General features: G+C 37.3%; 1 protein-coding gene across 1 annotated transcript; it reads right to left on the reverse strand.

Annotated features, from left to right (window-relative positions):
* Positions 1-1,532: 1,532 nt before the first annotated feature.
* On the reverse strand, positions 1,533-27,347 carry tm9sf3 (transmembrane 9 superfamily member 3). Its single transcript, XM_030155936.1, is given in 16 exon segments — positions 1,533-3,272; positions 5,305-5,381; positions 6,072-6,155; positions 6,805-6,916; positions 6,919-6,950; positions 7,039-7,107; positions 12,290-12,429; positions 14,413-14,543; positions 14,640-14,734; positions 15,734-15,900; positions 16,044-16,175; positions 21,133-21,210; positions 21,356-21,516; positions 24,863-24,985; positions 25,131-25,326; positions 27,255-27,347. Coding segments are annotated over 16 exon segments (1,758 nt in total). The 3' UTR covers positions 1,533-3,204.
* Positions 27,348-27,869: the final 522 nt, after the last annotated feature.

Genomic DNA, 27,869 nt, shown 5'->3' on the forward strand with positions numbered 1-27,869 from the left:
TGCCAGATACAGCAGACCCCGCCCCTCACACATATGGTAAGATTTTTAAAAATTCATAAAAAATTTGAGCTTTGACGTACTTTTCCCAAAATGTAATGACATCTATTCTGGATCACTGGCTATCTCTAACGTCAGTTTGGTATGAATTCAACCAATAGTTTTGCTGCTACAGATGTGAATTTTTGCCCATTATAAGTAAATGGTAAAAAAAAAAAGACTGGAAAAAATTAATTAAAATTCAAACTTTGACCTATTTTTCCCAAATGTAATGACATCTATTTTACAATCGCTGGCCCCAAATACTTCAATATATAATATATATATATATCTGTATTGTATGTGGGGTGTGTAATATTATATATATATATATATAATATATGTGTATATATATGATATATATATATTGCTAGTGTATATATGTATATGTGTATATATAATATATATATATATATATATATATAAAAGGTGTGGGTATGTATATATAAAACCCAATTTGGGTATAAATTTAACCTATAGTTTGCTGCTACAGATGTGAAATTTAGTTAACCCTTTCATGCATTAATTATCAGAACCTTAATCAAGATTTTTTTCCTGAGTGTTTTTATTCCTCTTCAGGTATGGGAAAAAAAAACACAATTGATTTTTTTTATGAACCTATTTTTCATACAGTTACAAAATGTCCACTCTGGACACCATGTGTTAATTTTAGAAGCAAAGAAACATGTATTGCTGATATAATGTGAGAAAACTATGATATAAAAATATTTTAATGTTGCTAATCTGATGTTTCTCACATTTTAACATACCTGCATGGAGATAATATGAAAAAAAAATATACAAACAAAACTGTTAATTACAGTCTAATAACACTTAGCAATTTTTTTTTTTTTTTTAAACCACTCAAACATGTTAGTGCAGATCATGTTTATCTAGAACAGTAAAGTTACAGTAATGGTCTGAATGTCAGTGTATTGGATGATGCATAAGTGTCCACTGTGTTGGCTGATGTGGAACTAAAACAACAAACCCATGAAAATACAAGAGAACACCTTTGAATAACTGTCCACTGGAGTGACCACATGCATGAAAGGGTTAACAAACCGAACCAAAAATAATGCCTCCTTTTCGGGGGGGCGGGGTAATTAATACAAACAAACCAACTGAGTCTTTAAAGTGTTATGACAGCTGTAAAATCTGCAAAATGTCCTGAAATTAGAATAAAACAACGACAGCAACAGTCGATTAAAACTTAAAATGTCAATTAGTTGATTCAAGACAAACTAGTTTTAGTTTTTGTCTTTTAAGGAGTGAAACATCTTAGGTTGTGCTGAAAAGCTTTGAAACATATGATTAATTCATTAATTGAGTAAATAATTGGCAGATTAATCACCAGTGGAAATATTCTCCTGCTGCAGCGACGGTTCATGTCATCCAGTCTCTGCTCCAGATCTGAAAACCAGTCTGAATTATGCATGAATTTAACTCCAACCCAGTGCGATAAAATAATCTGCGGAGGCAAACCACACTTAATAACCCCTGTACATAAACATGTTTATTTTCTCTTTTTACAGCAAGTTAAATATGCAGGTTCAAAATGTCTAATCAGACATCGGTACACAACATGAGGTGCCAAAATCAACTTCAGTGGGGGAGAACTGGAAATTAGAAAAAAAAAGGCATTGCCAACTTCTCATACAAGTAGGGTACATACTGTATTTACACAAAATGAAAAAAAAGCATTTTGAAACACTCCGCAGCACTGCATGTGGTTATGAAAACATCTAGTTAAGTGTACAGAAACGTCACTTTGTACAGTATGTTTTGCGGGAAACAAGCAAGTGCCTCATTCCTTCTGACATTCACAAAGATTGTTTCGGGTTAGGCAACCAAAGAAAGAACAGGAGGGAAATGGCTTTAACCAGAAGACTGTAGAGCCTTTTAAAGCTTTTAAACGACAACTCAAGATCTGAAGTGTGTCCGTGAGCGCCCCTACCGGCCGTCCAAACGTACTTTTTTACATTTAGAGACTGATGAGATGCTCAACAATCAGACAAAAAAAAAAAAAACAGAACAAAAAACACAGCGCTGACTGAAGTGGAATTTGAGTGATGGTTCGGTGAAACTTCATGCAATTTCAGGCAAAGATGTAACAGCGCCACCAGCCCCACCCCCAAGCACCAACACAGAACAAAAAACAAAACAAACAAAAAAAAAAAATCAAAATATACCTTTTTTTGTTTTGGAACTGAATGATTCTTTAAAAAAACACCCTGTAGTAAATCTGTACAACGAAAATACATTTGGGATCTACATCTAAGGTACATTATTAAGGTTATATACACTCCCCCCCTCATCCATATATTATCTTTACAAGTAGGACTTCATTCAAACCCAACCATTAAGAAAACAGAAGACTAAATGGGGAAATGCGGTCACATCAAAACATCCTTTTTTAAAAATGGGTTCTTACTGTACCTCCACTGTCCCTCGGCCGTCGTGCGTACAGCGAACTACAGCAGGACTAAAATATCGCGACTGGATGGACTGCTACTGTAACAGGGAAGTCAGAGTCACGGCGGAAACGGGGGAATGATTCGCAAGTGACGACAGCATCGTACTGTTTTTTGTTTGTTTTTTTTTTTTCTTTTTGCAGTGGAAGTAAATCTGAGCAAACTACCGCACTGTGTCGTAACGCAACGTCGAGTGACTTCAAGAATACAAAATAGAAATAAAGTCAGAACACGCGCCTTCTGCGATATTCTGACACAATAGAACAAAAGGCTTTCCATACTTAGGCCTCTTCACGAAGAGAGCTTCACTATTCCATCCATAAACTTTACCGTATGTTCTCTGGTCTCAGGTGGGACTGGGTCGGAGGGAGGAGAAAAAAAAAAAAAAAAAAGCCATGTCAGCCTTTTTTTTTTTTTTTTTTTTAAACCTTCACCCCAACGTTGGTTTTGAAAGCATCTGATAAAAACCGAACTGTGTGTTTGATTTTCTCTCCCACAGATTTGCTCTTTTGTTTTTGCGGCGCTGAAATTCATTCAGAAAATGGAAAAAACTACATTTGTATAAAGTGAGATTCTCACAATCTCTTTGCAAGAAAGAAAACGTAATAAAGAATGACTTGTGCCCGCCGTCTTTCAGGATACGCGTAGGTAAATCCGTTTAGATCCCTGGTGTTGTTGCTGCTGCGGCGCCGCTTTAGTCGATTTTCACATTTGTGTAGATCTTCCTCACAAAGGCACTTGTTCCCATGTACCCGACGGCACCTGAGGAACAAACAGCAGGTCAGATGGACCGATACACAGAGGACTGACCAGAAACATGCAGAAAAACAGACAAAATGACCAGGAGCTCAACGGGTTTTAAAAGCTGAAGAACGGGCTGAACTGTAGACGATGAAGGTGGATTTAGGACACAGAGCAAATAGTGACGGTAATTACCTTCAGTCGATTATTATTAAAAGTCTGAGAAGAAACGAGAAGCGTCTGTGGGGGTTTCACGTCAAGATTTAGATTTTTTTTTAAATAATTTATTGTATAGATTTTAGATTTTTTTATTATGGATTACATTTTTGTAAGATTTATTTCACATAATTTTATAGCTTTTTAAAATATTTTATTATTTGTTATTAATTGTAGACTGTCTACAGAAGATTATTTAGATTTTATATATTTTTAATAGATTTTAAGGATTAGATTTTTTATTATAGATGTCAGATTTTTTTATTTTATACATAAGATTTGTTAGATTTATGGATTAGATTATTTTTACAATAGACTTCATAATTTTTTATTTTATAGATTTGTTTTTTTTTCTTAGAAATTTTTGAGTTTTTAAATATTTACTTTGTATTTTATTTCCTTAATTTTTTTTGTTTCTTATTGACTGTGGACTAAGTTTACAGGAGGAGGTTTCAGGTAAACTGTGGTAAAATACGCGGCTCAAAGCTGTAATTAATAATTTTGAAGAACCGTTTCTAAATAGTTTCGTATCCATCAGAGGACATGAGGTTTATAAAATCACTTTTTTACCCTGGTCTTAATTCCTTATTTTTCACCTCATCGGCTTCGACTCCCTGATACTTGATTGTGACCTGGAACTGATCACATCAAGGATCCCGGGGTCGACTGAAGGTTCGGTTACTACAGATGGATCTGCGACGTGTACGAGACCAACACGACTACAGCAGGAGGTAGACTAAAAGGATTCTTCCATCTGAGGTTCCATTAGTTCTGCACGTGTGATCAAACGTCTGTTAAATAAAACTGACGTCCTCCGTCTCCTACTGACACATTAAACCACGTTATGAACTGACCTGAACGTCATCATCTCATCTAACGGGTCAAAAAAACAGCAGCTCATTGTACTAAACAGACAAAAGAAGCAGCTTTCATCATAGGACTCGACTCCATCAGAGAGATGAGGGAAAGACGGAGGTCACGACGGAGGTAAGAGGTTTGTGGAAACTCAGCTGGAATTATTGATCACTGATCAGATTCAACTGGACACATTTTCTACTGAGGACTGGAAAAAAAGTGGGTTTTCATTCAGTATTGGAGCATTTTCCACTCATTTCCACTCCTGCGGCTCCTTAAAACTTCAGCATCAGTAAATTACAGATATTCATCATTTAAATGTCAGTTACTCATATCTGATGTTATTTTGGGGTTTTTTAAGTCACACAAAGGAGCAGAATAATACTTTTACATAGCACTTTTCATTTAGAAAAATCTGCAACAGAGAAATTATTTTTTATATTTTCTATATTATCTCATTTATTTTTCAAAAATGTTAAATATTTTTATATATTGCATTTTTTATTTTTACTTGTTTACTTATAGAATTTCTTTTAATATTTCATTGTATTCTCTATATATTTTTAAATTATATATATAATTTTTCAATATATTTTTTTAATTTTTCAATTTATCATTATCATCATCATCATCATCATCATTATTATTAGCATTAAAAATCATAAATCATGAAAAGCTGGGAAAACAGGAATGTGTTGAGTCTTTTTTCAAAGGTGTCCAGTGACTGTGGGGCCCTGACGAGGTGAAATGCATGAAAAAAACACTGATAAAAATCAGCGGCTGTCATCAGTGAAATGATCCTCTGTGCAGATCGTCTGATATCAGCAAATATCAGCCGTGGACTGACAGAGAATTCTAGGAAACATGCTTCACCTTTCAGTCCCGTCATCTACATTTAATGGTTTGGTTTGGAACCAGAGGACGGAGCTGAAGTGGTGGGTTCTGGTTCTGGTTCTGGTTCTGTAATGCATATGAAACTCACCGCACATGATTCCTAGAGCGGTGCTGAAAACCGCCATGTAGCCGAAGTAGAAGGACGTCTGGAAGAGCCCGTACATCCTGAAACACCACAGGAAAAAACAAGACACGTAAGAGCAGGATCTTAACCCTGGAAAACCGCACCCACTAAATCCTAATGTTTTAGAACTGAAATGTTTATCAGCCCTTTTAACACAATCCAAACTAAAAAAAATTGCCGTATCATTTTGTTTGATATATTTTTGTATCACATTCAATAAATTGGCCATTTTTGGCAACTTTTTGCTCACAACATTAACTTTACAACAAAAAAAATAATTTTAACAGTACATTTTGAAAATATAGAACATTTCAGGTAGTTTTTTTTTTTTTTTTTCTTAAAACTTTTTACAGCCTTTTTATTTCCTTGAATGGCTCTAAAATTTAAATATTTTTCTATTTTCAACCAAATAATAAATGTTCTTCTTAACGTAACTTTTTGAAAATTACCAAAGACTTTCCTATAAAATGTGTATTGGATGATTTAATGTTAGCGCTCATATTGAAAAAGGCAAAAAAACAAACAAAAAAAAAGCCTTTCCACTGGCTGTAGTGGGATGATAATCCACCAGGGGCACAAAACATCAGGTCACATACAACAAATTAAGGAAAGTATTGACCTTGTTGATAAGATAAAAATCTCAGAACCTGGCGTAGCAAATATGATAGAAATGGTTTTACAGGGTTACCATTAATGATGTTAAATATATGCAAACACAGAGTGAAACTCACTTAGTTTTGAAGAAATAGTAGTAAAAGGAGTACATGTAAACATAAACAGCAGTGGATGCAGCAGACAGGAAGCTGGTCCATTGCCTGAGAAACAAAAGAAAAAATAAACAGCAGTTAAAGGACAAATCAGTAAAAAAAAAAAAAAAAAGCACATTATTTAGGTTAAATATGTGTAATACTTCTACTTAGTTTCCACTACGTGGTATCAGCTCAACTCGACTCAGCCTTTTTGTGTTTCCATTACGAAAAAGGACCTGGAATCTGGTACCTGGTACTAGTTTTTTGGTATCACCTCCACCGTGGTTCCAGGAGTGGGGACCAGATACTAAAACATGACGTGTAAACACTGCAGACCACTGATTGGTCAGACAGTCGTCTCTGTGACCCGCCGTTTTACAAAAAACAGATGCAGAAGTTGACAGTAAATCTAGCGGTAGGTGAATCCACATGATGACAGCCTGTAAAACTACACCATGGTTTGTCCAGGAGGTTCAGACGTAAAAATTCAGCATGAGCTTGACGAGACAACACGGAACGAGCGAGTTTATCAGCAACTCTCTGAGCAGACGACACGGAAGTAACGCACCGCAAGGCTATGACATCCAGGTCGGTAGTATCCTGTAATGGAAACGGTCTCCAGGAATAGGACCTGGTACTCGAGTCGAGCCGAGTCAGTTCCACGTAGTGGAAACGCAGCATAACTGAACATGTTTAGGGTGTTTTCTCCACCTACCATCTGTAGTCTTCAGCGTTTAGCAGGAAGTATGTACAGACGATGGTGACGCACACGGTGACGATGCACAGGATGACCAGGACCAGCATCATGAAGCCGTAGACGTAGTAGATTTATAGGCCCAGAAAGACGTGAAGATGAAGTACCTGGAGTTTGGAGGGAAACAGGAAGTGTCAACAGCTGCGAGGATCAGTGAATGTACGGAAGGATTTAGGAGTGCAAGCATCAGCGTACATTTCAATGAAGATGGATCCGAATGGAAGGATTCCCCCGAGGCACACGATGACCGCCGGCTCCATGAACCTACGAGAACAGAGCGACACGGCGTCAGCAGAATCACATGTCAGAATCATCACCTAAAACACAGGTGTCAAACATGCGGCCCGGGGGCCAAAACCGGCCCGCCAAAGGGTCCAATCCAGCCCATAGGATGAATTTGCAAAGTGCAGAAGATATTAACAGTCAAGGGCATTGAACTCAAAAATAACAGCATAATAACCTAGAAATAATGACTCCAAATGTTCTTTAATGTGAATGTTTAATGTGAAAAAATATAATGACGTTATGCCTATAAATAATGGCAACTCCAATGTTTTCTCTTTGATTTATTGCAATGAACATTAAACTCTGATATTCTTTAATAATAAAACGTCAATAACCTGAACAAATATGAACAACCTGAAATGTCTAAAGGAAAATACATGTAATTTTCACAATATTCTGCCTGTCTTGTGTCTTGGTAGATCTGATCTGTAATGCACATGTTTAAGTTGACAGAATAATGATCAAATTTTTCTTATTGTTTCTTCTTTTTTTTTTTCAGAAATTTCAGTTTGTTCAGGTTATTCACATCTTTTTTGTTTGGATAGTTTGTAAAATGTAAATGATTTCATAATTAAATGTTTTTTGTTTTTGTTTTTTTTTGCATATAAAAAATTTGGAGTTGTCATTATTTATAGGCTATTATGTTATTATTTGACTGGTCCGGCCCCCTGGAGGTCAAACTGGGCTGAATGTGGCCCCTGAAAGAAAATGAGTTTGACACCCCTGACCTAAAGAGTAACTTTTCAGTGAGATGTAAGAACTGATTTTTAGACAATAGATCTGGAAAATCTTATTTCAAGAAATCTTACCGAGGTAATTTTCACTTGTTCCATCGGCAGATTTTTTGGTTTGAATTAAGCAAAAAAAAAAAAAAAAACATCTGCCAATGGAACAAGTGAAAATTACCTCGGTAAGATTTCTTGAAATAAGATTTTCCAGATCTATTGTCTAAAAATCAGTTCTTATATCTCACTGAAAAGTTACTTTTTAGGTGATTGTCTTATTTTAAATGTGATGAGATATTTTGACTAAAAATGAGAAAAATACACTTGGTCAGATTTAGATTTTTGCAGTGTAATTACTCATGTACTAATAAAACTGTTCCAAACCCAAACTGACAGACTGATGAATATGTCAAACCTACAGTAACTCTGGTCTGAAAACAGATCAGGTGTGATTCTCTACTTCCTCTTGGCGTCTTTTCAAAGACTGCAACACGCTTGTAAATGTTCATACACTCTTAGATCATTCTCCAAATATCTAAATCATTTTCCACTCCAGACCTGTTGTTTTATTCTACCGACGCTTATTCATTTTATGCATTAAAGTCTTTTTCACGGCTCACTGATCCATCTGTATTTCATTTCCTTCATCTCCCAGTGCTGTACAGTTGGGCCACAGACAGACGCTGTGCTGCAGGAAATTACGTTTTTAGTTCTATTAGTGTTTGTTACTCGTGAGAGACGCTTGTTTCGTGACTTTGAGGCTGACATAAATGACCTGGTTACAGTTTCAGAGCTGGTCCTCAGAAGAAACACCTATTCACAAACATTCTGAGAATCCTCCGAGGCCCCCGATGAAACCTAAAACGTAGGAGTCTCAGACGAGAGTGATTTAGGACGAGACAAAAACCTTCACCCCAGTGAGGAGGAGGAGGAGGAGGAGGAGGAGGAGGAGGAGGAGGAGGAGGAGGAGGATGATCCTGTGGACTGCTGCCTCTGCTCAGACAGTGATAATCAACACCATCTTATGTCTCTTTTGAATATTTGTTAACCCATATGTGTTCACACCATGATAGCTGTTGTTTATTTTCTTACATTTATTTATCACAGCGACAGTTTTAATAAGCTAATGAGTTGTTGCAGCTCTGGGCGCAGGAAGTCGTGTCAGCAGACAAGTTTTTCTGGTGGAACGTTTGCACATGAGGAAGTACACGGGGATATTAAATTGAATGCATGCCAACAAAACAAAATGGCACATATTAAGTCATGTAGCTTTATCTGTATTTGTTGTTTTCAGAGTGGAGTTGCACGTTGGAAGTTACTGTTTTATATAATGTACAGATGAAGGAAGGAAGGAAAGAAAGAATTAATGCACTTCATAGAAGGGATAAAAAACTACAGCTAAAGAATTTTAATATGACCAAAATGTGCACGATGGAACAGTGTTGTATAGTAACTAAGTAATAACACTTCACTAGAGAGCTGCAATCGATTAATAGACTCAAAGTCTGGATGGACGTCCTCGGCCTCACCACTGTGGATGGGCCTCCTCGCTCCTGCCTGTCTCATCCAGCGGGATGGACCCCCTATGTGTCCACCCTACTGCATCCTTGCAGACTGGAACTACATCTGCAAATGGACGTCCATCAGTCCTGGTGCATCTATAGCCTGTCCGTCCATGGGAGTGGATCTCTCCTTCACTGTGGTTCTCCCCGAGGTTTCTCCCTTTTCCCACTGGGTTTTGAGTTTTTCCTTGCTGAGAAGGAGGGTCTAAGGACGGGGGATGCCCAGGACACTACTCATTTTCTTGCTGTTTATTTGACTTATTTACTCCAACTGACTCTGTAAAGCCCTTTGAGATAACCTTGTTGTGATATTGGGCTATACAAATAAAGTTGAATTGAATTGAACTGAAAGTGATCAAAAAATAAATTATTCAACCACAATTCTCCTGAATCAAAGCTTTGTTTCCTTCATTTCTCTGCTGTTAAACATTGGTTCCACTGTTGTGTTTCACACGGACGCTTATTGTGACGCACAAAGAAGCTTCAATTCAGGAAAACTGCAATAGAATAGTTCCCTTCAATCAATTCGAGTCGATTAATCAAATCGTGAATTTTTGCATTCGCTTCCAGCACCTAATCGATTAATCGGTTGCAGCTCTACTTCACTACTCATGTATGTTCTGGGAGAATTTGTACTTTACTGTTTTTTTTTTTTGTTTTTTTTTATTGTGTTTACTTTCACTTTTCCTTCACTACATTTCCATATCTCAACTGTATACTTCTACTCCCATATATTTTTAATGCACAGTATCGTTACTGGTTACAAAAATAATTTAAAGCAAATTTGGTGTTTCCACCACTGAGATTACCGGTGACTGCAACAAAATCTGGAAGCTGGTTTGTCATTGGGTCTAATCGTGTAATGAATAAGTGCAAATGATGGTCCACACTCAACCTGTCAACCTGCTGATGTGAGCAGCAGCGTAATATTAAAATTTCTGACTGCCTTTAGTTGTTAATAACATTTACCTGTACTTTTACTTTCAATACTTAAATACATTTCATTGTAGATTACTTGATATACTTTAGTACAGTAAATACTAGATGGGTTCTTCTATGAAACTGGTCCTAAAAACAGGACAGAGGGGCTACAAATTCAAACCAGATGTAGACTAATGTTATGAAGCAAGTTTGGAAGCACTTTGGATCTGTTTTAAAAATAAATGTTTACTGAGATAAAAGAGAAACTATTTTTCTATTATTATTATTATATATTATTATTATTATTATTATTATTATATTATGTAACATGGTCAAAAGGACACGAAAATTACATGCTATTATTTTTTTGAATAACTTTTTATTCTCTCACAGGTACATTTTGGGAATTAAACTAATCATGCAAGGCAGAGTGTTTGACAAAAATGGCCGCTGTTACAAAATCATTCGCGATTTATATGTGTTTAAATGGGCAGGTTCTGCATGTAACACCAGTGGACACAACGGGTTACAAACAAAACCTGGAATGAGACTGAGATTCATGAAAACCCCACGTCTGGATTAGAAAAACCACTAGGATCGACACATTTAACACAGTGTCTTTATTTATAGCACTATATAAGACCGTTTACAGCCAGACACCTAGGTAGTTTTTCCATGTCCCAATTCAGGTCCTATTTTTGGCTCCAATATTTTATTAAATTCATTAATTTTGGGATGGCTCAGAGCAAGAGTAGATTTTTTTTTTTGCATTTATCTGAGGTCATCAGTAGGTACATCCTGGGGGAAAATATGTCTACATTTCTCTTTTATTATTGGATCTAAAAAGCTGGAAAAGTGCCAGGTACCAAAATGAACCCAGTTTCATAGAAGCACCCAAATACTTAAAGACTTTAACTTAGTATTAACTAACGTAGTATTTCTTTTTTTTTTTTTTTTTTTTCTTAACAATTTTTATTTTTCAATTTTTAACAGTACAAAACAGTCTCCTCAGGTTGAGGAGTAGAAGAAAGAAAAAAAAAAACATGAAAAGAACAGCCTGTGATGGTGTCAGAATATTAAGGTCCCTTAATAGATACATTTGTCTGTGAATGTCAGCCACTTTCCCCAGTTTTTCACAGAGATTTTCTTTTAACTTCAGTTTATATGTAAGATGTTCCATGACAAGTATATCATCTATGATTGAAATCCATTGTTTATACTAACGTAGTATTTCAGTTGGTGACTTGAACTTCTACCAAAGTCATTTTTTTGGTCAGGTACCTGTACTTATACTCAAGTGGGACTTTCCAGTACTTTATACAACGCTAATATGGACAGATGCAATATTTAAATCACAGGAGCTTCCATTCTTCCAAAGGTAAAACATGGTAAATAGTAAATAAAGTGATGTTCTCCTCCAGCGATGTCCTAATCTACACATTTTTTGTTATTTTTAAATTGTACAGCTTCTGTTTTTTTTTAATTGATTCTTGTATTTTATTCTTTTAGTTAGGTTTTATTTATTCTTCTGTACAGCCCCGTTTTCTTTTTTTGTACAGTTGTTCTATGTCTTTTAATCTATTCTTGTATTTTATTCTTTTATTTATTCTGTACAGCACTTTGGTCCACTGTGGTTGTTCTAAAGTGCTTTACAAATAAAGTTGGATTGGATGTTAACTGGAGATCTTGGCATGAATTGACACGGGATCAAATGGCGTTGAATAAGACGTGAAAGGTTGAAAATGCGTAGGCACAGCACACCAAATGCCATAAGAACTGGTGTGACACACAACGCCATTTCTTGAGCTCAGTCTGATAATCTTGACTCCTACTGCGGTCTGTGTTGTTTTCCAGCTCTAATGAAAACACTTATTTCGTAACACTGACATGTAAAATAAAATGATTCTCCTGAGACGCATCCCCATGACCCCGCCCGTGTCAGGCCACACCTACCATTTCTTCTCGGGGATGGGTCGTGGGACGGCGTTCACTCTGCAGGGAAAGTTTGGCTGGCCTGACAGATTCCTGCCCAAGATTGTTCCCACGAGGTTCAGCGGCAGGATGACAAAGAAGCAGATGCAGCAGACGGCGACCTGCACCGAGACAAACGGAAAGAATTAGAAGTCAGCGGGGAGCCATTGTTGTGTTTTACAGCGAACACTGGTGGGCGTTTTCAGAGACATTTATCTGAGCCGCCCTCCGCCCGGACAGGAATTAAAAAGTATCTTAAACAAAGTTCACAGAGTTTCCTTCGCTCCAACTGATCTGTTTCAGATTACAGCTATGTTTAGACGTTAATGTTCTGAACGAAAAACGCAATAGTGGTGTTCCGTTCTCACTTTTAATTCCGGGTTTATACATGCATTTTGGGGGTGTGTGTGAAGTGTCCTATTTATTGATGTAATATGCTATAAACTCTATATGCATCACATCAGCTGCAAACTTGTAACGATGTTTGACTGCATTGTTCCTGTCAAATAAATAAATGAATAATAACTGCACGCCAGGTGGCATCACCACCACCAAGACCAAGCGCCTGCGTTGAACCTTTCTACTTCTCTTCTTCTTTTCTCCTTGTGCCAAATACAATCACAAAACAGGAAACAGAACATCTTCCTTCTCTGCTCTTTACTACTCTCCATAAAGATTTGTGACAATGGACTCTATGCTCAGCCTCACTACTTCCTGAACTTCAGGTGGGTCCTTTATTTCCTGTCTTTCATCATTGGACACACTGATTAGTCCAGGTGTGTCTGCTACTTCTTGTTGTGACTACTGATTAATTAGGCACACCTGGATTAATGAGTGTGTCCAATAATGAAAGACAGGAAATAAAGGACCCACCTGAAGTTCAGGAAGTAGTGAGGCTGAGCATAGAGTCCATTGCTGAAACAACTCTTGGATGTAAACTGAAGCGGCTAGGGCAACTTGAAGTCCGTCGCAGGGAAATAATCTGACATGTTGTTTTCCTGGACTGGCGCGTTTGTCACAAACTATGCAACGAGAAAACGCAATTTTGTGTTTTCAACCCTTTAGACGGTGATGCGAGAGTGAAGCATTTTTAAGGCAGTGGTTTCCAACCTTTTTTGGCTTGTGACCTCATTTTAACATCACAAATTTCTGGTGACCCCAGACATTCAAAATGGAGCCTTTTTTTTTTTTGCTGAAATTAATTTGTTTTTGATCATGTAAAAGTTTGCTATACTATGTTGCAAATAATCGTTAATTTTAGAGGACATTTAGTCTATATAATGTATATTATTATGGATGGAGGCAGTAAATCCAGGTGTAGATTACTGCACAAAGGGAGAATTTTATTTTCCTTGGTCAGGATATGTACAGTCAGTCCAGCTTGGATTTACAAGGAGGACAATTAATACTGAACAAACAAGAACTCAAACTATGAATTATGAAAGAGCTGCAGCATCTGAAACTGACCACAATGAACGTTTGAAAAATAAACAGAACCACAGTGCTGCAGTTTCAGACTCACAGTTTGTCATGTCTTTTATGTTTGTGATTGTCTCTGTCAACTCAACATATATTTTTTATTAATAAGTTTTATTTATTAATTTTTTTTTTATCAATTACTAGAAATTTTAGGTGACCCCATGGATGCAAAACACTGCAATAGAACCTTGATTCTAACTTTATGTGTAACAGTGTAGATTCTATTGCATCATGCTGAGCTTTCAGGTAATAGGATTTTTTTAAAAAAGGACTATATTTTTACATTTTTTATCAATTACTAGAAATTTCAGGTGACCCCATTTGAATTCCAGGCGACCCCACGTAGGGTCCCAACCCCAAGGTTGAAAAAACAGTTTTCAGATTTCCACTCTGGAAGGTGGTTTCACTTTTTGCATTTCCAACCCCAAAAACACTGTTGCCGTCTAAATGAAAGGCGCATCTGATCAAATATTTTGTCCTTTTCACCCGACAGTGTTGTGGTGTAAACTGGGCCTTAGTCCCATCTATTTCACCGCATACTTTCACAGATGAAGTGTAGCTGTTGAGTCAGGGGATGCTTTTCATACTCTGTGGTTTTGGTGGAAGTGTTGCAGTGTCAGACCTACCATGGTGCCAAATGGGATGGCTCTGGAGGCGTGGTAGTAGATAGCAATAAAATTGATGAAGAAGGCGGTCCCGCACACCATGGCCGGGATCATGAAGGCCCCGATGAACATCTGCTTAATCCATCTTCTGCCTGTTATGGAGGCAAAACAGAACAGTATGGTGTGAGACGCGCAGCCTGGGACGCCCCGCTGCGGGAAATAAAATATCACAGTGACAGTCAGATTACCTCCTTGTTTGGCGTACAAGCTTCCCCCAAAGTAGCCGTTGACGGGGGAGGTTGCAGCGTACACGAAAATGGCTGTGCTTAGCATGGATCCCCTCCTGCAGAGAAAAATGATAGGTGTCAAACCCAGATCCACCCAGACGGGTACCGAAAGTGGTGTTTATTAAAAATATTATCTTAAAAATTTTAACCGCTACAAAAACTCATTCATCCCAACATCCTGCTAAATAATCAGCAACATCTGTCAGAACAATAAGCTACATGGTGCAATAATATCATACTTGTGTGTGCAATCCACATCTGTGCAATAACTTATTTATGAATATGTATATATTGCATGCAAATCTATTTATCTGGTACTTTTCCATTTTATTCTGTTGGCTCTTCTTATTCTGTCCACCTGTAAACTGCAGCTGAACAGAGTCCAAGAAAAATTTCCCCACAGGGACAATAAAGTATATCTTATCTTATCTTACAATCATCTGTAATGTTTTAACCCATAAAGACCCAAAAAGCCATGGACGACATCTACTGATCTAAAATGTTTAATAAATTATGACTCAATAATACTATCAATACATGTAAATGGTGTAAAATACAGTTCTTCATCTTGTCATGGTCATTAGATATGACCCATTTGGACGTTCAGAGGCTCCGTAGTTACCGTGGAAACACCGTCATCTTCTACAACATTGATTCACCAGTAAAAATCCATGGAGTTGGATCAATGACAGTGGATAGACACTTGTTTTTATATTCAGTTAATGATGTATTTTGCTGGAAAACAAATAATCACTTTTTCTTCAGTTTTCTCTGTTTCTGATATAATAACCCTCAACTTTAATCTGAGCTTTTATGAACATCTACATTATGAGTGAATATATAAAAAATATATAAAAAATGAAAATACAGAGGATAATGTCATGATAAATGTTGATAAATCACTTAAGAAAAGATAAATTTAGAGAAAAATATATTTTGGAACTGCCACAAAAGTAGCTCTGGGTCTTTACAGATTAAAGAAAAGGCTCTCCAAGTACCAACAGAGGACAAAACAATCTTGTCATTTCAACCAAGCAGTGAAACGCATTACTCACTCTGTGTACAAATCTTCCACCATAGCGACAATAATCACAATGAGGGAGACGGAGAAGATCTGGCAGCCGGAGCCGATGAGTGAGGAGAAGATCAGCGGATGGCTCGACGGCCGAAACACATCCCCGTGGACCTGTTTCCACCCGTATTCGTCTCCCAGGTCTCGGTCCTGTTGGTGCGCAGTGACGATAAAGAAAAAACAAAGCACTGATGAGGATGAAGCTTCATGAAAAAGGCCCCGTTCTGACAAAACTGAAATGAAAATGAAGCAGGCCTGCTTTGAATCAAATGAGACTCAATCAGTGGCGTTACCATGTCATCCATTTCCTCTTCTTTGCTGTATCTGGCGTAATCCTTTCTTAGTGTTCTCATCAATATCATGGACACCAGACCCACCAGGAAGATAACCATCATGAAGGAGTTGAAGATGGAGAACCAGTGAATCTAAAAGAGGAAACAAGATGGTTATTCAGGAAAGTGCATCTTCCAAAATGTATTTATGAAGCACATTTTAACCTCCTGAGACCCAGTATTTTTGTCCTCTGTAGCAGATGAGACTTCCCTTAAAAAATAAAAATGGTTTCAACTGCAAAGAGGTCAGAATTTAGTCCGAATTTAGTCTGATATGTGTAGGATTTTTTAGTTACTTATGGGATCTAACATAGGAATTTAGAGTAGGTAGAAGGATTGGGTGGGGGGGCAGGAGATTGTAAGTTTAACTTCATCCCGCTCCTTTTCAAATGTTTTCCTTTCTTTTTATATAAATCTTTTTATGGTTTGGTTTTAATGTTATATTTGAAATAAACAAACAAGAACATTCCATTTAAAAAAAAAATCTATCTGGGAAAAAAAAAAAAAAAATGCTTCATGCTGTTTCCAATCAAGGCAATTATTTAATGTAAATGAGCCTAAACTTGTACTTTCCTTGGTCTCAGGAGGTTAAAACAACAGGTTGGCAAAAGGGCTGTACACAAACCAATAAAATAGAATATATTAAACCAATAAAATATTTTAAAAGAAATATATAAAATGCATAAAGGACAGGGTAAAACCATCACAAAATGTCTCCTCTAATGACAAATATTTATTTCAGATTTGAAGTGCTGCTTGTAGGAAAGCCATAACAAGAAAGTGGCTATAACTAGAAAAACCTACAGTGGAGGAGTGGATGGACATTATTTATGACATTTTTAAGATGGAAAGAATTACGCTTACAATAAGACTACAACAAGGTCTGTTTTTGAAAAGATGGGAAAGATGGGTTAGGTATGTCACACCAGTTCAACCATCGTTTATCTAAGGCCATGTCTTATGTCCATTTCACCCCTTTTGTATCGATGTTTTTTTTTCTTCTAATATCACAAATGCGCACCCCAGCATTCCTGTTCTAGGGAGTTTAGTTCTTAATATTGGACTGTATAAATTACATCTTTTGTATTGCTGAGCGAGGACCAGTCATTCTTATCTGTATTGTCTGTGGAGTCACAGACGTATTGCTGTGAGATTCAATTGTAATTTTCAGATGAATGGATGAGAATGGTGAATAGTTAAGTGAATAAACCTGTGAACCATAGAAAATCCAAATAAAAAGATAATTAAAAAAAAAACAAAAAAAAAACAATACAAAGTGACAAATTCAGTAACAACTGTTGCTAAAAAATATGTGTGTGTCTAATAGAACCCCTTATACCAAAACAGAATTTCCTTTAACAGGAGGTTTAACTCAGTAAAAGCTATTGTGTTTCAAAGCATCAGTTTCAAAACTCAAACCAAAACAAGAGAAACAATACACCCAACTAAAATCCTCGCTGCCAGAGGCACAGATTCACTGTACCAGTCGGGGTTAGAGACCGACCGTTTCCCCACTGAATGCAGCAGAGTTTGGATTGTGAATTTCAGGTTTTACTTTTAAAAACAACAGACTGCAGATTTGTACAGAAGTGAGAGCAAAAAGAGTTCACAGCAATTCAACGCACCTTTGTGTGATGTTTTCTAATGGTTTAGTTTCAGTGTTTTTTTCTGAATAAATGAACTATGACTTCTATGTCTGTTGTAATTCGCCTCATTACGTCCTCCTTCATGTGCGCTCAATGCCTTTTAATTAGAACATTTTCTGACATTATGGGAAAAAAAATAGTAAATCTTGAATATAACGACATAAACAGTCCTGTGCAAAGGTTCCTGTTCCAACATTCTGTTTGTCAGTTTAACCCTTTATTGGGCAAATGACTATTTTTGGTAATTTACACAAATTTTAAATATGGGGCCAGTCCTGTGCCTCAGTGAGGTCCAGAAGCATGTTGGATTTATAACACTATACAGTGATTCACAGAGATTTTATAGAAATTTTGAGGCTATAAATAGTGAATACAAGTAATTTTTGTCAGTTGTAACAGTTATTTTATAGCATTTGTTTACTTTTTGGCAAGTGTCTGCTCAGATGTTTTAAGGCAAGATGAGATAGATGATGATGTCCAATTACACACCAAGGTAAGTATTTCAGTGAGTGCCCTATAAAGAGTTTAGTAAAGTTCTACTGTCCACACACATGCATTTGTCTCTGTATTAGATCCAATCTGATATGTGAAGTATGAACAGCAATAAAAACAAAAGTTTTAGAGTAAAAACAGCTTCTGTACAAAGTGGTTGTATTTAGTGTGACCTCCCTTTGCATTAACATGTCTTCAACCCTTTTGTTCAGACAATATGAGATTTATAGGATTAATTTTTTGATGTTTTATACCAGGTTTCATTCAGCACATGTCAGATGTTTCTGTTTGTGCTGCTTCTTGTCATGGGGTCAGAGGTCACAATAAATACGGACATTAACCTTTAGAACACTTTTAGTTCAGTTTTTGTGCGTGTCTTTTACAGCTGTGCACATATTTCCTGTATTTATTGTTGTATCTGAAGAAAAGAGAATGAGAAATAAATATATAAATTCATTTCAACCCTGAAAAACAACAAAGATAAAGGTGGACTAAGGCTACGTTCAGACTGCAGGCACATGTGGCCCAAATCCTATTTTTTGCTCATATGTGACCTGTATCCGATCTACTAAAGAAAGTTTGAGAAGCACAAACCTGATTTTTTCAAATCTGACCCAGGCCACTTTCAGATGTGGTCCTAAATCAGATACGTAGGGATGTAACGATATGAAAATTTCACATCACGGTTATTGTGACCAAAATTATCACGGTTATCATTATCACGGTATTGTTGAAATGTGCTCAAAATGTTCAAAAAGTACTTATACACACACTGAAATAATGTAACCAAGTTATAGTTTGGAAAAAAACAAAAGAAATAACATGCACAATGTACTTTCTGTTGGTAAAAACATTGAAATATTAACATGTAAATATCGAACATACAAATGTGCATTAAAGATTGCACCTTATGACCCTAAGAGACATCTGCACTAGAATTAATAGGATTTTATCAATATCACTGCCATTATCGATTCTGCTTACTAATCCAGCTGTATGACTGAAAGAATGAGGATTTTAAAACACGTTAGGGTGATCTGCTTCTCCAGGAAATGAGCATTATCACTGTGAGTTTCAAAGTGCGGTAATCAAACACGGTTACCATGATAATTAGAATTTAAACGGTAATACTAACCGTTGGAAATTTTACCGTGGCTTATTGCTATACCGGTAATTGTTACGTCCCTACAGATACATATCTGATATTTTGCAATGCAAATTCAGTCTGAACGGCCAGGTCGCATTTATCCGACCTGTACATCATTGAAATGCAACAAATGTCACAATTCTGCGTCCCAGGAGGAGGAGCGGAGGGAAAAATATTTCCTTCTGTAAACACAGTGTGTTCCTGCGTGGTCACATATTATGTCAGGACCTCCTTTAGTGCATGCGGGTCACTTCAGGGTAGGACTGCACGCTATTGGAAAAAACTGACATTGTGATTTTTTTAACCCTGTGATATATATTGCGATATGAAAAAATACTCAAGAGGATATAATAGCTGTGTGATGTCGACGTACAAGGTCAAACAAATTGGTTGTGTTTCCTCTCGTTGTGGCAACAGGTGGAAGGCACTATCGACACAGAACATGTTTCAATATCATCCTTGTAGCTGAAATAATTCCAGATAACTGAGGTTGCTTTTCTTTTTTGCACCAAGTCTTTGTTTTTGGTGATTTTCTCTTGTTCGTTGCTCATTTTTCAATGTTGTCACTAGGGATGCAAATTATTGATTAATCCATGAATCATTATTTGGCTGACCTTATTGATCGATTAACGATTAATTGATAAGCAGCGATTTTCCTGAGAATCCAAATTTCTCTCTTGATAGGGTCTATAAGAATAAAAGCTAAATACTGTTTATATACTTTATGAAAAAAGCATGTCATATTCATTAATGATTGATTTATTGTACCAGTGGATACAGTACAGGCAATGACATTTATGGAGTAGAACTAAATAAATTCTGCAGAGAAATGCAATAACATAAATGGATCTGAAGAGGGGCAGTTTAGAAGAAATGGGCATTTCTGACTTTGCATCACTGACATGATGGAGTGAGATTTCAGCGGAGATGTTACCAGTGACTCACTCCAAACTGATTAAGAACGATTGTGATTTGTGTACTACTATGTGCAGTGTGTGTCACATACCCTTGAAATTAGATGAGAACACACTGAGTTCATTTGCCTCCTACATTACAGGACCTGCGATGTGACTACTGCGCACACCTACAACACAACGATGATGCTCAAATGATATATTGTGCAGCTCTACTTCAGGGTTGCATTCAGTTTATTCTCAAAACTGATAAAAGTCGCATTTAATGTGTAATATGAACAAGCACACAAAAAACTCAGATTTCACAAAAAAAAATCCAAATTGTGCATTAAAACCTGCTGTCTGAACATAGCCTCAGACTTTTTTCACAGTATTGCACATGTGGTAATACAACCTCTGCAGTGGGTGTTACCCCTCAGCATCTCTGCTAAATATCTGTAGCAGACTATGTGGAAAATCATTCTGGATTCTTTCATCTCACAAATCCAGCTCCCTCACAATACAACACAAAGTGGGCAGCAGGACCAGCATATTCTCATGGTGGCAGTAATGTACCCTTTAATTGTTTTTTCTACCAACATAGAAAAAGAGAGTGAAAACAGGAGGGAGAACGTGACATTGCAAATACAGCGCAGGACGAGGCAGGGTTTGCTCGCATGGAAGACTCAAATAAAAGACGACAATGATAAGGTTCAACTGAATGTGGTTATTTTATGTAACTATTATATGCATCATTACTGTAACTGCCCATAATGTTCACCTCTGTAATACAAGTGTGTCATTTTACACAAAGCCACTTGGTGTTCTGGGCTGGAATGATAAAGCACAGAACACTTCTGCATTCAACTCACCCTGTGCTGAAAGAAAGACGGATCGAGGTACTTGTCAAATCGGTCCTCAAACTTAACATCAGACCGCTTCCATTTCACCTGCAAAAAGGGAAAAGGTGTTTATTTTATGTTTTCATTATATAATGTTGACACCTCCCTGCTCCCACATGATTCTCAGTCATCTGGTCTTGAAATAAGCAGGAGGCGTTTACACAAGACAGACTAGACGAGCGGTGGCACTCACAGAATAAGACATTCCGATTCTCGTGTTTGGTATAAGCCTGACTTTGCCTTCGCTGGTCAGATTCACGTCCACAATTCTGTTGCCGTTGAAGCCGATCTCCAGTTTCTTGTAGGTCCACAGGTAATGATCTTCTCCATTTTCATCAGCTTCACCAACAATACCTGAAGAAAAACAGAACGACAGAGCCTTTAGGTGTTTCTCAATGGCAAAGTCGGGCTTGTTAGCCACTGCACAACAATTAAATGCATTCCTCCAGTATCTCCTCTGCATATTAACCAGGGGTGTGCATTGGCAAGAATTTGGCGATATGATACAATCACAATACTAGGATCACGATACAATATATCGCAATACTGTTAACAAAGTGATATTTTTGGTTTTGTTTCTTTTTAAAAGATTATTTCCTGGAAAAACTTTTAGTGCAGCATTTCGATGTAAAGTTTTAACAGGTGGCTTTACTGGTACAAAAATCACACAAATTAATGAATAAATAAATAATGTTTTACAGACAATACAGTTTAAGATCCTGCTTAAATGTTCATATTCTATTGCGAAAAGAATGCATAGTGTTCAGTCCCAGAATCATCCAACATCAGAACATTATTTTTGTGCATTCTCAATAAAAAAGAAACTAACATTTGCCTCTTTCAGACACTAAAAAGTGCTTTTAGGATTCTTGAAATGACCATTATCAATTTAAAAAAAACTACATGTATGACCCGCAATATCACAATACTACTTTTGTCGTATACAAACAACTGAGCAAAATACCCATTTGAATATAGAAATAAAAGAGCAAAATACCCTTGTGAATATAGAAATAAAAGAGCAAAATACCAATGTGAATATAGAAATAAAAGAGCAAAATACCAATTTGACTATAGAAATAAAAGAGCAAAATACCAATGTGAATATAAAAATAAAGAACAAAATACCAATGTGAATATAGAAATAAAAGAGCAAAATACCAATTTGAATATAGAAATTAAAGAGCAAAATACCCATGTGAATATAGAACTAGAAGAGCAAAAATACCCATGTGAATATAGAAATAGAAGAGCAAAAATACCCATGTGAATATAGAAATAGAAGAGCATGATAAACAAAAAAGAAAAACAAAAATGAATCTCCACCATGTCTGCATTTAAATAAATACTTAAAAATATCAATACAGTACTTTTTAATATCGATACAGTATCATGAAGTGAAATATTCCAATATATTGTGGAAACTAATATTTTCTTACACCCCTGATACTAACCTGAGAAACTGAGCTTAATATAGAAATTAAATATCATTCACCTCATGGAAACACACAGTGAAGCACAAGAGAAGGTCTTAGAAAAGCATGAAACTGATACAAATGTCTTCCACACTGACCCAAATATGCTTTAGTGTGATCCCACTATTTCTGATAAGAGCATTTATGACAGGTAGGCATATATACTCGACTTCTAAGAAAAATACACACCATCATTGCTGACAAATACATCTTGGCAGGATATGTCTTATTAAAGATAGCATGAATGACATGAGTTGAAGCTAATTTAGGATAAATGTAATAAAATGCGATCAGACAGTGAATACAAAGCACATCTGTCCTGTTTCTCACACACTGGTGTAATTACAACTCTGGCATGAGGTCAAAGTCCACTTTTACTTATTGTAATTAAACCCTCAATGTGCTACATAGGACGTGGGACTTGTTTGACTAGTGCCCCACCCATAATCCACGCCATCAGAACTGACATTAGGTTTGAGCAAATGAAGGAGTGGCATGCATGTCCAGGATGTCATCTGCTGAGAGCCTGTTAGTGTGTCAGTCTTAAGAAGTGTTTGGGCTGATGGTGACTCATTAATATCCTGCTTAACGTGGAGTAACAATGGAGCGCACTACCTGTGTGTTAAAGCTGCGAGTGACAAAGTTCAAGGTCTGATTTTATACGTAGAGCTGATGTATCAAAAGTGTGAATGTAACTGAATATATACCACATGTCATGACATAAACAGACAACCAGAGTGCTGTAATGTTTGACAGAATCTGAAGCAAAGACCAAAATTATCCGCGTGTGCAGGCTCTCAGTAAGTCACATGATACAAGACAAAGTGCATTGTTACACCTTCAGGAAAATGAACGTAAGGTTATACAAAACTGGTTTAACTTCTCCAACATTAAGATAAACACACAAGACATCTGCCTTGCTGATGAGAACAACATCTAATAAGCAAATACTCAGGTCACACAGACTCAGTGTGAGGCCATGACAGCGTTTCTTCAGGCTATAGCAACTCCAGCTTAAGACTTTTTAAGATCATTATGAACGCAATTTAAGAGCTTTTCCACGTCCATACTGGCAGAATAAGTGTAAAGGGGCACTAAATGCATTGGTCTCAAGTCAGATCTTGTTGAACTTGCACTGGCTCATATTAGATCATTACCACATTATTATACTAAAGCTGGGTGTGTGCCAATAAATGACTGGGATGCACAGTTTGTGTTTCATTTTGGAGTTTGGTCACAGCCGGATCAAGCAAGATTTTTCCCCCAAAACACATTTAAAAGCAAGAGAGTTAATGCAAATTAGGGCTGGGTGATATGAAAAAAAAATCATATGACGATAATTTTTTTCATAGCAGATGATATCAGTATGTGTCACGGTGTATATCAAATCACTATTTATTTTTGTCAAGCTGAAATTTTCCATTACTCATAAGTTAGTTGTGAAGACATCAGAGGGTTATTTTTGATTTAAATGATTTATTTTCTGTCAGAAGTTGAACATGACAGATGTGCTGAAGAACATTATACAGTTGATTCAGATAATAAAACAGGTCCACATACTTAAAACTACACTAAAAGTCTGACCAGCAGGAAAAAGCTTTCAAGTTTTAAAATAGAACAAACAAAACAGACCATCTTCATCAAACAATATCGGGGGTATATTCGTGGAGGTGCATTCCATAACTGCCATAAACCGAAAAACGAAACTTAACATGCTTTGAACGTCTGACTCCCAGCTTCTATGCAACACCCAAATCTTCAGTAACCCAGTCGCCTGAGTTCTTGGGCAAATTTTCTCCTGAGGGAACCCTTATTACCTCCCACTGCAGCCCAAACATTAGCGTGTGTGCTGCGCCTGCTCTTAGACCTGTACTGTGTGCGTCAACCTAACTTGTCATGGCTCTAGCATGATTGGTTCACTGTGGCGCTACTTAATTATGATTGGCTGTTCTTATGACTGTCAAAACATGGAATTCTATCAAAACTGTATCGAGCATGTCTTATATTTCTATCGAGGAAAAGTTATATTGCAAACTATATCATTATCATTTTATCACCCAGCTCTAATGCAAATGTATTGAAATAAGACAATAAATTCTGAAGATACCTCAAAATTATAACTCCTGGATATTAGGGTTTCGAAAGACTCACAGAACCTCCTAAAAAGTCATTTCTAACTCTATTTAGTCCAAAACTACACATATTTAAAGTAAAGCATCACTCACCCCAGATGGGCAGGTCATCTATGTACATTTGGTACCAGTAGTGATTCTTTATAGCATAGACAAAGGCGTCCCGCTTCGCTTTGTCCAGGTCTATTTCACAGTATGTTGTCTGCATCACTTCATCTACAGGTGTGAGAAAAAGGCATCATCTTTGTTAGACAGAAACATGTGCAAGATAATACATCCAAAGCTTCATATTCAACCGTTCATTACCCTCATTACTTGGTGTGTGCTGAGCAGGTGAAAGATGGCGTTAACAGCTAGATACCTTTGAACTTTATGTCGAGGCCGCTGAATTCCAGCTCCACGCCCTGCAGAGCCTCTCCAAGAGTCTCATGGTAATGACTGATGGTCTTCTTCGAGCCCGCACAGAACGGCAAAGAGAAATACTTGTATGTCTCCTGTCGGTTGTGGTAAGGCCCCACTGTGTTCATCCATAAAACTACCTCCTCCTTATCTTTGTACTGAAAAAAGGAGAAGATTTCTTATTGTGAAGCCCTGGAATGCAACACTGGTTCTGCTTGTCCTACTGGTTTCATCCTGTAGTTACCTGATATTCCAGCAAAATAAAGCAAACCTCCTCAAATGCATGTTCAAACTCAGACTCTCAAACTAGTGACGCAACGCTGCAGCATTTCAAAGAAAATCATGATAACATTTCAACTGAATCTGATTAGTACAGAGAGCGGTATGACATTTAGAGTTATGCAAAAAGTATGAAAATACATCCTGATGGAATAAGTATTCAGATCCTTAAGACAAAAATAGCATCCTGTGAGAATACATCACTACAAGTAAAAGTCCAACATTGGAAAGTATGTAAGTATTACCAGCAACAAGGAAAAAAATTGGAGTTAATAATCCTGACATGACAATGTCACTGTGCAGTAAACAGTCGCTCTCAGTTACAGCTATGACATTTTACACTGATGTTTTGAGTTCATGATACTTCTGCATTCATGAGTATGTTGCATTTAACTGTTGAGGACTTTGGACTAAATTTAGCCACTTTCTTTACTCTTGGCTCATTTTGTATCTAAGATCATCAAACAGTACGTTTGTGGCATTGTTTTCCAGGGTTACTGACTCTTTGCATTACAATATTTATAAAATAAAAAACAGCGGTCACATATTTTCACAATTACACTCAGATATAAACAGGAAATGAGTGTAAATGTTACCTTCCTGATATAATCCTTCATAGTTTTATGTGCCATAAAAATTACAATCAGAAAATGTTCAACTGTAAATGAAGAATTTGAACACAAAGAAACCTAACTATTGCCATAAATGACAACACAATGTAACAGAGAACTGTGCAGATATGTTTCCACTTTTCATTTGCTTTAGGAGCTGCAGTAGTGTCATAACACCAAGTGAAACCCCTGTTTTCATGAGCACAAATAAAGGGCTCTGGTTCCAGCTTTGTGCCTTCCAAGATGTTTTTTTTAAGCGTCGGTTTAACTTTCAGAATGGCCCCTGAGGGAATACATAACACTTCAGTTTACCACAAACATTCAGTATCTATAAATGTGGGGATTCGTAGCTGTCACTGGAGAGGAAGAGGATGAAAAAACTATGATTTGAAAAGTAACTAAAACTGTCAGACAAATGCGGACGACAAATGTCTTAAATTTGCCTCTGAGATGTAATAGAAGGTGAACAAGTCCTTTAAAGTTGAGCAGAAGGAAATGGTTTAACTCATCACTGAAAAACAGCCAAGGAAGTCAACTTCACCACCATATCCGTCTGATCACATGTAACCAGAGCATGCAGACAGTGCCTAGTATGTGTGGATTAGGTGTTGTGGACAGAGTAGTGTAATAGAGGTCATGGCTTAGTCAACCAGCTGTAGTTAGTTACTGTGATTGTGAATGAAGGTGAAAAACAGATGAAACACCAGGAGGCCTTCAACCGGTGTTTCAACATAATGTCACACTGACTCGTTGGACAACTATCACATCAAGGAAATTATGTTTTAGAAAAATAGCCCAAATACTAAGACTCTACTTTAGAATATGACAGTGTTTTTTTTTTTTTTTATTTTAGTAAACGTCAGCAAGCACAACTTGAGTATAGTCCCGCCGGTGCTCAAGATAAGATTGTATGGTAGACATGCTAACATGCTAGCAGGCAGCCGTTAGCCATAAGCACTTAGGCCGATAAGTGGTGACAGGTTAGCTAGCTAATTGTATCCATATCTGTGTGATAAATCTCACAGTACCGATAATTAACCCCACAGGCCCGGCATTCTGTACTCTGTCATGTCTCCTGGTTCTTGTGAGCTGCTAGCCATCGCTGCTACATTCTGCTAGCAGGGTCCACAGAGCACAAACGTCCATTATTTTCAAGGCTCCCCCTTTTCTATCGGCCTCTGTAAACGCCGTCTTACCGTGTGTTCGTGTTCGTCTGCGTGGACAGGTAATAAAGAGCCGACTACAGCGAGAAACGCCGCCGCTGCCACCTTCCACCTGGACGATCCCATTATTATCGGAAAAAGTGAGCAGAAAGATTGGGGATGTTAGCTTTGTAGGGCTATCCCACCTTCTTCCTGGTTGTATGACAGAGGCAATTTTTAGGGATGCTCATGTACGCATTTGGCGTAAGCGTTTCACGATTGCTCATCACACTCACTCCGGATTGGTTATTTTGTGTCACGTGGCTCTAAGGGTCCAATAAGAGCCTAAAGCGATGGATTAAGCGGTGAGTAAAGAAACTGTGTCGGCGGATCGTCCGCAACCTTCAGCCACGTCATCCGACTGCCAAGGCTGGAGCTTCACCTCTGACAGAGCTGAGCTGCTGCAGGAAACACGATGCCGGGCTCTTGTGTCTGCTCAAGCCTCACACAAAAAGTCACTTTTATTGAATTGTTATCTTCCACGGCGGCTTCAGTTGTCACCTAATCTGTTTTCTTTCTCTTGGTCTTTCCTTTGTCATCATGAAGAGCAGACAGTAGTACTGAGGAAAACAGAAGCACTGTTGACCAATGGGATCCAGGACAACACAC

This window comes from Sphaeramia orbicularis, chromosome 15, assembly GCF_902148855.1.
Source record: "Sphaeramia orbicularis chromosome 15, fSphaOr1.1, whole genome shotgun sequence".
Taxonomy (NCBI): domain Eukaryota; kingdom Metazoa; phylum Chordata; class Actinopteri; order Kurtiformes; family Apogonidae; genus Sphaeramia; species Sphaeramia orbicularis.